The 13,117-nt window shown below is 37.3% G+C and overlaps 1 protein-coding gene across 2 annotated transcripts in view; it reads right to left on the minus strand.

Annotated features, from left to right (window-relative positions):
• Positions 1 to 13,117, minus strand: part of LOC113943109 (guanine nucleotide-binding protein G(q) subunit alpha-like) — a 129,808-nt gene that overhangs the window by 21,415 nt on the left and 95,276 nt on the right. For both annotated transcript variants that reach the window (XM_027634451.1, XM_027634450.1), the window contains exons 4-5: positions 5,770 to 5,898; positions 4,728 to 4,857 (exon numbers count right to left, since the gene is read on the minus strand). In XM_027634451.1, the coding sequence (XP_027490252.1) occupies positions 4,728 to 4,857; positions 5,770 to 5,898 (259 nt within the window). The remainder of the gene's footprint in view (positions 1 to 4,727; positions 4,858 to 5,769; positions 5,899 to 13,117) is intronic.

The following is a 13,117-nucleotide window of genomic DNA, read 5'->3' on the forward strand; positions in this document are numbered from 1 at the left end:
TTTCTGAAAAACCGAAAAGAAACAACTGATAATTTAATTTATAACATGTTCTCCTTTGTCACATCATATCAGACTGATGTAATATTTATTTAATTTACAGTACTATTAAGGTAATTAGTATATTATGTCCTCTGGCTCAAATTTTGTCCTCATGTTCACCAATGAATCTAGAAAGACCTTCTATTTTATTAAGGGCAGAATGCAGAACAGTTTCATGTATGTTAGCAGAAAGAAGCACTTCATGACTGTACATCAACTGAAATTTCACAGGATATGTTTAAATATACCATCCTTATCGATTCTTCACATTTTGTACTTATGCACCAAAATAAAGTTATGTACAATCTAGACACATACTTAAAGAGAGATGCCATTGTTTCTGAGTATCACCTTTTAGAGAAATTAGTTAAAATACAGTTGGACAGCCATATGTGCTATTCTTCAGGACCGAAGCTCCCAACTCTTTAGTTGTAGATCTTTGTCTTGGGAGTACAGTTTCATTAATGTGTCATTTAAAAGTCATCCTACACAGGTCTCTGAATAACAGGCAAATCTGAACACTTCTTTTGCTTTTTATGTATGATGTCCCCTTACACAGTAGTTATAATATATTCCTCAGAACTTTTCATTCCTAACTCCTCCAAAGGCACGAAGACAGAAACAGTTCCCAGCTCCACCTCACACATATCCAGTGAGTAAAAGCCCTGGAGAGACACTAACAAATCCTCTCAACTCAGAGAAGCTCATCTGATTTATAATCCAAATGTATTTCTCTTGAATAAGGTAAACAAGGGAAGAAATAGATTCACAACTAAGCATCCACCAGGCACTACATTTTGAAATACAAATCTTCAGGGGTCTAAACCGATTTCATAGTGAGAAAGGGTCATATAATCATAGATGCACCAAATGGTAAATAGTAATTGCTACAGATTCGTATTTAGTCATGAAAATGAGTCTAATGAAAAACTGTATTAACTAAAAAAAACACCACAAATTATTAAAAACTACTGTTTTCTTTGTAAAAATGTACTACAAGGGAAGAGACTTCAGGCAACAACACGCAGTGAACAAATTAGAAAAAGAAAGTAGGCCATCTTACAAAAATCATAGCTTAATCAGGTCATGAAAGCAATGCAAAGGAAATAGCAGAACACTGTAAATTGTCAAGTCGGATATTTTAATTTCAGTACAAGGCACACAGATCAAAGAAGGATTAGATTCCATCCTAGTATGAAAATGATGGCACATATATGAAGAAAGTAGGGTATTTACAGACATTCCCTTACTTTTGTGCTAAAATTTCAATTCTGCTTCACGATTTAAAGCTAGGTGCAAAAAGTATCTCTTGGTTGGTTACCAAAGTCTCCAAGTTAAATCACTATCTTCCCTTATGAGGTTGTCACTCTGTAGTAAAGAACAAAAACAATTTTTTGGGATAAATTTCTTAATTCAAGGTGTCAACTAACACCTTTAAAATCTTTTCCCATATTTCTGCCACACTCACATTCAGAAAAACTATGTTTTGCTTTATGCAGAGTAAATAAACCCATTTTTCCATTTATTCTGGCACTGCAATGGCTAGAGATAAAGGGAAGAGAAAAGGAAAGGAAGAAAGCAGTGTCCGGGCATATCAACAAAATCTAGACAGATAGGTTACAGTTTGCTGAAAGCCAAAACTTAAGCTGTCCAGATTGGTGTTTAGCTCTGACACTGTCTGGATCATTCCCAGAGCTAGAGTAACACAGACCTAAGGGTGATGGAAAGTCTACTAGACTATGTATGTATGACTTGAAAACAAAAACTGGTTCTGAAGTTTTCCACTATTGCTAATAAGAAACTCAAATAGTTTAGCAGCGAGGTGAAAGAACCATCTGCAAGAAGGTTTTGACCACCATAAAGTATTTTGAAAGTGAAAAATCTGAAAAATCAAACCAGCTTTACGAGTAAAGTGATCTTTTTCATGATAGTTGAAAAGTAGTTACAGATAAGCTACCACAATTTTAGGCATCACTTCAGTCGTTGAAGAGCCCAAAGCACCATCTTCAGTCAGATGTTCTATTCAGATCACAACACTTGAACCCTTTTAAGCTTATGAGAACACAGAGCAAGCTGGTATACGCCAAATGATTCAGCCTAGGAAGATAATGCTCTGTCTTCTACAGCAGTGATGCTCTAAGTCATGATCTACACACTGAAGTTATCTGACAAACTAGAGAAAGTGCCGAGCAAGCCACCTAATTAGAACAGAATACAGCTAATATGGTGTCATGGCTTTAACCTGTGTCTGGGTTTTAGTAATGAGGGGGCTATAGGGTGGCTTCTGTTAGAAGCTACTAGAAGGTTTCACTGTCCTAGGAAAAGCCAAGGGTAGCCAGTTCCAGGAGGAATTTCCTGCTGCTGGCCAAGGCTGAACCAATGAGATGCGCTTCTGTGATAACATATTTAAGAACAGAGGAAGATAAGGTTGTGGTGCAGAAGAAATTCCAGTCTGGGAGAACAAGCAGTCACCAAGCTCAGTGCAGTTGGAGGCGGGGGGGGATGGAGTGGGGGGCCTCCCTCTCCCCCAGAAGCAGGGCAAAGACTTAAAGCTGAAGCCCCTGCAGCCCATAAAGAACCACTGGAGTGCAGAAACCCTCCTGCAGCCTATGGAGGAGTCCATGCTGGAGCAGGAAGATACATGAAGGAGGCTGTGACCCCCTGTGGGAGGCCCAAATGGATCGAAGTCCTGCTGGAGACCTGTGGCCCATGGAGAGGGAAGCCCATGCCGGAGCAGTTTTCTCTGGGTAGGACTTGTGGCCCCCGTGGGAGACCCACATCAGTACAGCTCAACCCATGAAGGACTGCACCCCCTTGGGGAAGTCATCCATGGGGCGACAGATTGGAAAGAACTGTTGCCCAAGCGGTGGATGGACTCACGCTAGAGAGGTTCATCGAGGACTGTCTCCTGTGGGAGGGACCCCACAGAAGCAGAGGAAGGAGTCAGAGTTGCAGAGACCCCCCCCTGTAGCCCATTGTGAAGACCATAGCAACATAAGTGTCCCCCTGTAAACCATGGAGGACCTTCAGACTGCAAAGAGCCAACGGTAAAAAGCTGCTGCCTGAAGGATGGACTCAAACAATAACAAATCCCCCTTTCCTCTTCCCCCTGCACCACTGGGGGAAGGAGGGAAGACCTGAAAAGAAGGATGGTGGAGAGAAGGGGAAGGTGTTTTAAGAACTGTTTTATTTCTCACTCTTTAGCTCTTATTCTGTCAGTAATAAATTTAAGTTTTATCCTCACTCTGAGTTTGTTTTGCCTGTTAACACTGCCTACTTTCAATCCTCATCTCTACTCATGAAATTCCTTTGCTGTTTTTTTCCTCTCTTCCTCTCTCCTCTGTCCAGCTGCACAGGGGAGGAGGGAGGGTAGTGGAGTGGTTTTAATAGGCCCCTGGCATCTGGCCAGGGTCAAACCATGACACAAGGAACCAGAGTCTGGTAAATCTCTCCCTATGAGACAGTTCCTTTGAGAAATTCTTCCTATGAGAAAGACTATATGAAAACACAGATATAAACTGCTACAATCCAAAAGTTTGAAAGCTTATTTTTGGATAGTTACAATAGCACTTGAAAATTATTATAAGTAATTTTTCTTTATGTGGTTTCTAATATATTTTGCTTTGCCTTGCATAATTAAAATGCTTAATACTAGTGTGTTGACTTAGTGGCTACAGAAGACTAATGCAAACAGAAAAAGGCAGAACCAGACATTTCTAGTTTGGCTTGAGATGAGCCAAGTCTGACTGAGTTCTCTTTATCTCCATGTATACAGCTGCCAAAATTACAAGAGATGAAGTCAGTGCAGATCACATCATCATTTCTCTAAATTCAGCTTTGAATATTACAGTTAATTATATAATTAATTTTTTCTTTCAGAAAAAAGACTACGAACGTAAAAGCTTTCAGAGCTACCAGGCTTTTTAAATAAATGAATCCTGAAGAAAGTTCAACATACAAACATGAATGTCAAGGGACACCTGTTTTACTTTGTTATGTCAACCATTCTCTTAGACACTGTAATCAACATGTATGCAGCCATGAGGAAGATATTTTCAAATGTTTTCTTTCTTCCACCTAACTTTTGTAAGTACGTGCTAGAAGACTTGCATAGGACAGTGCCTGTGAGTAAAATTCATAAATGTTTGAAGAGTAACTTAAAATAGCCCTCAGGAAAGACAAAATAATCTGAACATTGAAAAACCTCCTTACTCTGTAAAACTGCCTGCAAAATAATGGATACTAGTGTGCTTTGCACCCTCAGCTCACCCAGTTGCTTAATTCTCTTATCTTCCGAAATAAAAATACAATACATTTCCTATGCTTTAAGTCAAAGGAATGACATTTATTACCTTAGGGTCTGTTCCAGCAAGGAATCTCTCAATTTCATCTTCATTTACACCACTTATTATTGTGCTTCTGCTCATAACACTAACTGCATAAACATTCAGCTGCACTCCCCTTCAACACAAAATAGACAGAATTCTTTGAATCCTCCACGGAGTGGATCAGCTTTGCCATATTTGAAGATTGATCCCTTCCTTCCCTTTGATCCGTATAGTGTTTCTCACACCAGCGAGTACAAGTTGTGCATGACTGCTCGTAGATGCATTTAGAAAACACCTGAGATTGGACAAGTGAACATATTTGTTCTTTAAAACTGGTGGCTTTTGCTGATGATTGCTTACCTCATTATCTGACTCCACAAGCACTTGATCATATTCACTAAGAGCTACTAGGAACATGATAGATGTGACGTTTTCAAAGCAATGTATCCATTTTCTTCTTTCTGATCGCTGACCTCCTACATCCACCATTCTGTAAAATTAACATCCACATCAACTCCATGAATACCTTAACAGATAAACACACAATCACACACATAATGACAAAATTCAAGAATTAGTTAAGACCACAGTTTGGTTTGGTTTTCTTAATGATTTTTCCCCTTGATATTTAATAGAATCTCTTGTAAGTAGACAGTTCATCGTATTTGCTTTAAGTCTGATTTGTTTTCTGAATTTAAATTATTGTTGGACTCAAATCCCTGAGAATTATGAGATATAAAGGTCTCATGAGCTACAACTTGGCAAATTATGCCCTGTGTATTCAGCAGAAATGGATGTGAACAGAACAGACTTGGTGGACTGCCTTTTTCCGCCCAAATTACCAGAATCAAAATTCTCAATTTGTTAAAGCTGCCCCCTTTTAAGCAAATAGAATACAATATGTACCTACTAAAATTTTCGATAGGCAAAATTAAAACTCATGTTTGCTGCATCTATGTCTCAGTGTAAGTACAGGTGTCTAATTTGCAATTATTTTTTAAACAACTGTACTTGCACTAAGGTAGGGTGATTTCTCTCTAAAGGAGAGCAATTTCTCTCTAAAAGTCAACTACACATGTGCTAACTTTTTATTCCATAATTTACATGAATGACAAAGACACATGATTTTATTTTCAGATTACTACTCATACTTTGATGTATATTATTGAAAAGATGAATTACAGATAGACCTAATTGTCTTTGATCCTTCTGAGATGTTTAATGTCAGTTCCTTATTAAATGTGGGCAATTACATGAAAATAAATTAATGTAATTAAAATTTTAAAAATACAGAATTATTGCTTTTTATGCACTTTTAACCAATATCCTATACTTGCCATTATTAACATAAAAGGAAACAAAAGAAACAAAGCAAGTACATGTTAAAACTTTTTTTTTCTACCTGAAAATGACGCTTTGTAAGTCGAATGGATATTCAATGATCCCTGTTGTTGGGACTCGAACTCTGAGCACATCCTGTTGAGTTGGCAGATAGGTGGAATCTGCTATGCGGTCCAAGTCATTAAGATAGCTATAGACAGGGAGAAACAACAGGAATGCTAGACAGTGACACCATCATCCCACTGAGGAAAAGAGAAAGGAAAATTTGGGAACGGAAATGGGCTGTGGAGTAGAAAGAAGTACAACAGAAAAAAAAGAACATTATCGGCAGAAAAGAGGGGACAAACCATAAAAAATGTACTCCATCCCCACTTACATAGCTTCAACAGCAGGGTAGCATAACTATTATGGGTTTTTTTATGCAACTTTTCTTGGTTTTCACATGTAAATTCACCAAAGTTTTCAATCACATAATTCTAGGAAATTTAGAGACATAGCATTATACAACACGTGAGAAATATAAAATTGCATGGTCTTACTAGAATATGTAACATATGTTTCTTGATATTCATGCTACAGTGTCTACACATACACCTAGATAAACAAACATGAACCTTCCAAAGAACAATTAACTGCTACAGACTAGATCATTACCAGTTATAAAATAACAGGAGAATAACTGGCACTGTTTTGAGACTAAATTAAAAGAGGAAAACCCCACCCACCGTCAAATTAAAAAATTCTCCAGATCCTGTTATCAGAAGGCAGCACCAGCATTTAGCAGGATCTCTGCACCCGAAGTCCTGCATTCACACTGAAACTTCTGATTAAGTTAATAGGCCTGCAGTACATAAAATACACTACAGCTGGCCAGCAAATAACCCGAAATTGCTATAAAATTAATTGTAAAGGTTCAGTAACTACAACACAAAACTCTTATGCTTATTTGTTAATGCTGAGTTTCAACCATAAAGCACCAGTGTACTGAAGTTTTAATTAACTGTCATTAAAGACATCCTGTAAAAAAGAAGTGTAACGATGTGTGTGTGATAGCCTTTTTGGGTCCAGGAGCTGGACATCTCATGAAGTCAGTGCACCAGGCACCTTATGCTCTCCCCATGACAGACATCTGAAATAAAGACTGCTGCAGGAAATTAAGTTCTTTGGCATTTGGCTAGTTCACATTAGAAGAATGACCTAGAGTTAGCTGTTGAGAAGATAAATTAATCTAGGAATACCCTCATTCATTCTAGGGGATGAGAGCAATGGTCTTGTAATTTATTAAATGATTATGAAGTGTCACCAAGCTCTGAATACGTTCTTCTTCTCATAGTAATTTGTGAAGGCGCTTTTTTTAAATAAACCTAGAAAAGAAATAATCAGTCTTATTCCTGATGATATGAACTACTTCTTAATGAAATAGTGAGAGGACGTTATCCTGAACAATGACAAAAATAAAACAGTTTGATTTCTACCTTACAGTAAAAATACAGATGAATTACTTTGTTAGCTCTGGAAAGGAGCCAAATTATTACTGGCTCAGTTACCAAATTTTATTATCAAATTTCTCTCACTATGATTTTATTAATGAAATATCAATCCGATAGTAAGCACTGAATATGACAAAGATGTATTAAACACTGTATCTCGGTAAATCAGAAGCTACGACTCTGAAAATATTTTCTGAGAACTGACTAGTTTCTGGCAATAAGAAAAAAGTTTGAGAGTCTGAGCCCATGATCTGCCCTCAGCTTTTTTTACACAAAAAGCAGCATGAACAAGCCCATCATCAGTTTGTTGGTGGAAAAGAAAAAAAAAAGTGTAAGCTAATGAGATCCACAACCACCACAGTAAGAAAGTGATGGAGACCCCGAACTAGCTTCTTATTCCCTCCCATCCCCAAAAGAATTAGTTTTGTTTAGTGACTAAATTTTGGAAGGATATAAAGAAGCATTGCTACAGTGGTATTCAGAAAAGCAGGAGAATTTTAACTGAATAAACTGGCAGGTGGTGGCCTGTTTTCACAACTGTCTCGTTCCATTCCTTTGGCAAGCTTCAGCTGTGGTCTCCAAGTTGAGCTTGGTTACTACACCTCTGCACAGTGGACGTGTTACAAAGGTATCTGGTAACGCACATCTGGGTGATTTTAGAAAGGTGATAAAGCAAAGGGACACTATTATATTGTTAAATATCATCTGTGTTTCTAGAAACCATTAAACAAGCAAATGAGGTGTTTTGTTTTGTTTTGTCCTAACACAAATCACTGACATCATTAAGCTTCAGAAGCATTACTTTATCCTTAAAAATACTTACCTTTTCCTCGTCCCCATTCAATTATGCTCTAAGTTCTGCTCACTCAACAAATAAACCCAGGTGACAACCTTTTCATTCATTTCAGTCAAAGCACCTTACACAGTCTATACAGTCCACAGAGGAGTCCTTATGCATCCTTATGGAATCCTATTTTTTTTCCCTGAATTTCTTCACTTAACAAATCAAAGGATGTTGGGCTCTTTAAGAACTGTCCTGAATTATACATTCAAATCCAGAATCAAGGAAGCAGTGTCAAAACGAGTAAGAATATCTCATAGAAAAAAAAAAATTAGAAGCATGCACTAAATTCCTTTAAAAATAAAATCTTTGTGGCAATTAGAATCTACAGCCCAACAAAAGCAATTTGAAAATCATCCTGCATGTTTTTGTTTTCTAATAATGATATTTAGCCCCTACTACTTTTCCTTCTAACTTAAAACTTAATGAACAACATAAAATTTGTTAATAATTATTGTATCAATTTATTTAAATGAAAATATCCCAAATTACTTCTGAATTACGCAAATTATTTCTAAGTTACTTCACATATTACTTCTAAATCTTTTATTATTGCTATTTTAATGCTGTGAACATACACCAAATAGTCAATGAAATTCTTTTTAAGTAGAAAAAATTATTTTAAGTTTTGTTTTGTGGGTTTTTTTTTTGTTTGTTTGTTTGTTTGTTAAAGTTTATTTTAACACAGATACTTCTGCTAAAAAATGACTTGTGCTGGAATTCAGTTTTTAATGAAGTTTTGCATTGTTGTTCTGAAGCAAAGGAGTAGGCATTTTCTGCTACTGACAGTTCTGCAGACAATTACACTTCCTGTCACCCTATGAGGATATATAACTTCACGTTCTGCTATAAACTTCAAGGGGATTAAACATGTTTCTGAAAATCAGACTGAAAGCTTTGCCTGCAGCAACAACACAGAGCTCCCTTCAAGACATTCTAAAATCACTAAGAATGTCAAGTCCCTCTTAAAAGTTACGTAATTTCTAAAATAAAGTAACTAATTCTAAAAAATCTATTATCTTTGGGTAGGAATATCTATCATAGGGATTGACATCAGGGTCTTTCCGTTTTACCCACTGTTTTATGTTATGAAGATTTTTGATATATTGCAGAAGTTAATTTCTCTATTCAGCCAGGTGCAATCTTCCTAAAACATCAGTGGGAGCAGCTCAACACACCTAAGTTCAACACATTATCACAACTTCTGTATTAACTGCAAAATGCTATACTTCTAAATCCATACTACTACACAGCTAAAACCCAAGACATTTTCTCTTCACAAAGCACAAAAATAGATTTTTGCATTGCATTAAAAGGGGTGGGGTGACAGTCTGATTATTCTGAACAACTGGTTTGTTGGGCTGACTTCACTATTACAAAATGCTGAGAGGGAATATGTAAGTGATTACAGGTGACTACATGAAAAGAAAAGACGACTGGAATACTATTAATATTTAAAGACATATTACCATCACACACATTTTTCACATATCCTAACTGTTCCTGTAGCACTGAAAATTTATTATTTGGCTTATCATGGTTTAAAAGTTGCTGTCACAAGAAAGACTTATATTTTTAAACCTTCCTCATGCCAGAAGAGCTGGATATCTAACTTCTCCCCCCACGTGAAAGCTGGGGCTTAAAGAAATTCGCTGATCACCAGGGGAATGCAGCACTGTATGCATAGCCTTTAAGTACCCTACAACTTATTAAACTATTTATTTTTATATTACTTTATCAAGCAGCAACTTAAAATATCAAAAGTGCTAGCTGATGCCAACTCTTTTCTTCCCTCAACTGTGTTGGCTCCAGCCCCATCCTAGCTGCACCTCTGCCCATCCCCAGCTGCCAGCTCTTTCACTTGTACAACAGCTTGATAACACATTTATCTCAAAATTATTTGGAATACTGAAATTGTTCAAATTAATGTAGTTTATTTGATGGATATGGCCTGGAATGTGGGATGTCCATAAACTCCAGCAGGAAAGCAAGGTGGAGTTACTTCCTCCATTACAAGGAACCAGAAGAATACTTATGAAGCCAAAGCTATGTGAAATGTGTCAGGTTTCTGAATGCAGATGGGTGAGCAGTTAAAGAAAATGAAGATTCTGACTGACTCTTCTGTATATCTGCTTATTAATAAGCTGATTCACTGTGGCTTTAAAGCACTTACTTAATGCAGATCCTAAAGTACTGACAACTATACTGCTCACCTGGGCAAACAAATCCTATGCACACACACAAAAAATTAAGCACACAAGAGATATTTGCAGCTTATTTTAGGGTAAGTGCCTAACTCAAAATGAATGAACAAATACTGCAATCAGCCTTTGCCATGCAACTAACTCTTCAGTACATACTAGACAATGCTACACACTCTTGCAAACAAACCACAAGACTTGACATATCCACAAACTTCCACAAAGAGAGAGTTGCCAACAATTGCCCAAAACCAGATTATCTTAGTTTATTAGATTCAAAATTTAAAGCCATAATAACAATATGTGTATTGCAAATATGCTGTCAACCATCCTGAGGGCTAGTCGGTAACCACCAGCGCTACCATGGGGAATTCAGTTGAACTGATAGTAGCAACTATGCAAGACATTTAGTTCTCAGCTACATGGTGCTCTGACCTTATTTTTACCACCTACTAAGAAATCTTCCTTTGATGAATCACACTGTAGCTATATTGCCTCTCACCCAAACAGTACCTACTCAGCTAAGCACTACACAAAGGAAAGAAAATAGGAAAATACGTGGTTCTGAGTAAATTTATAATACAGACTAAGTTTCAAAAGTTAATTATACCTGAAATTAGTTTTTGTAAAAATGAATTTTAGTGGCTGCTGAGGTAATTTTCCAGGAGGTTGCTATAGTGACAGGCAGAAGGTGCATTACCAAGGTGATGAGTATATAATGAGCCGCTGGCTGTGGCCCTCCTTTGACGTCAGGAGAAACCGCCAGCGTCTAGCAGCATGCTTGTGATCTGCACACTGACCAGAAGCAGAGGAAGCCTTTTGTTTCCCAGTCAGCACTAAGAAAGGATTAATTTTTTATTATTTTTAATGCACTTTGCATCACATATGACAAGATCCAAGCTTGCAGCCAGTTTCAGGGAAGCTGCTAGTCTATGGAGGTGCTAATGATGCCCTTGAAAGAGAGCAGGTTTCAAAGGTACTGTTTCTCCACATTTCAAAATAAATAGCAGGAGCAGGATCATGGGAGTAGATTGACTGGCTCTGCATGTTTCTACATGTCTTTCCCATACAGAAATCAAGCAAGGAAGTGATACTCCTAACCTTAATAAACAGACTAGAGTTGTTTTAACCAATAAAGTTCTTTAAGAAGTTAAATATGACCCCCATCATCATGAACAGGTAGCTCAATATTCAGACTTAATTAATTTCCTAGGGCTACATCACCTAATGAAGACAGATCATCAAAACTTGAATTTACTTTCAGAGATTGAGGTCTTGGAGTGCCTTCAACATGGGACAGGCATTTCAAAACACTCTCCTCCAGCCACGAGGTACTACTTACCAGCATCTTTGAACTCAGATTTTTGCAAGTAATCAGGTTATAAAGTAGCATTTTTTCAGGAATAATTCCATAAGATAAATTTCTGTAACTTTAAACTATGTTTAGTGTACAGCTGAAATAATCAGGTGCAGGCAGTAAGGCATGGGAAGACGAAAGTAGAAAAGTTACACCCTTCATCCGTCTGTAACTCTTGTTTCCCTTTCTGAGGTTAAAAATGAGACTAGTCTACTTACCATTACTACCTAATAAGTCTTCCTAAACTCAGCAGGCAAAACTGATGTAGAAAGATGCTGAGTTAATATTCACTAGCATACTAACAAAACCTGTCCTTAGAAGAAGTCTGCCTGAAAGACCCTGTGAGCACAGGGTAAGTCTCTGGGGAGCAGAGTACCTCTGAAACACACTGCTGAGGAGGAGGGATCTGCCTGGCACCACACCAGAAACACTTCATTAGAAATCTCTAAATAAAACCAAACATGTTGAGATACAGGTAATTATTGTCACTGATAAGGTCAGTATAAAACCAGTAAAGATTATTAGTTATCACCCAGTCAGCCAACAATATGACTGCTTCTTAGACTACATGGGAAGAATGAGAGTATGAGAAAGAGAGAAAGGACAAACCTCAAGAAATTCTACAAATTCTGTTGTTTGACCTAAAGTTTGATGGGTGATTTCACTGTAACCAGAGCTTTAAAAGCAAGCCTTACCAGCAACATTTCATATGCAAATTCTTTCACTGCATTCAACCACAAGTAAGACAGATTTTGGTATGATAGTAACCATAAACATTTACATATTTTCAACCCTAAAGCTCTGAGGTTTAATTAAAAAAAAAAAAGGAAGAAAAAAAGAAGTATTTTCTGCAAAATTAGAATAGTTCATGGTTATTACCCTCTACAAAATGTGTTGTTTCATACACATGCTGCAGCAGTGCAAGTGAAAATAAAAACCTAACCAAAGCCCATTATAAAGCATAATTAGGCAAGATATTCAATAATATTTGATACATCTTGGTCCTTTGGAGCCTGGTTGTTCTGGAATCAGGTGGGGCTGCACTCCATACTATTGCTGGGGTTTGGTGTGGTTTTGTGGGGGCATGGGTAGAGGGTTGGAATTTTTGTTCTGCAAAACTCTGAACTGGCTGATGAGACTACCCCTAAAAAAAACAGCACTAGTTTTGACCATGTGCAGAAAAGCAAGCTTTGAAAAACATTTCTTCTTCTGCATTTTTAAAAATGCATACAACTTGCTTGTCTTTCAACTGCACATATACAAAATGCTACAGTTGCTGCAGCAGGAATTTTCCTGCCTCACAATGCTGCCAGAATAACTGACAAAAGTGTCCTCTTTGCTACCAGTCAGGAGCACAAGAAAAGGAATCAATTTTCACTGTACAAACCTAAATGTAAACAAGTACCGGCTGCGTTCTCAGAATTTTTGTAGAGGTTTGCGCTTCTGAGTTGTAAGGGGAGTACTTTTGAATTAGATGATCAATGGAGCATAGAGGTAGGAGAAAGAAATCATATTAGGAT

This window comes from Corapipo altera, unplaced genomic scaffold, assembly GCF_003945725.1.
Source record: "Corapipo altera isolate COAL_440 unplaced genomic scaffold, ASM394572v1 61411, whole genome shotgun sequence".
NCBI classification, from domain to species: Eukaryota; Metazoa; Chordata; class Aves; order Passeriformes; family Pipridae; genus Corapipo; species Corapipo altera.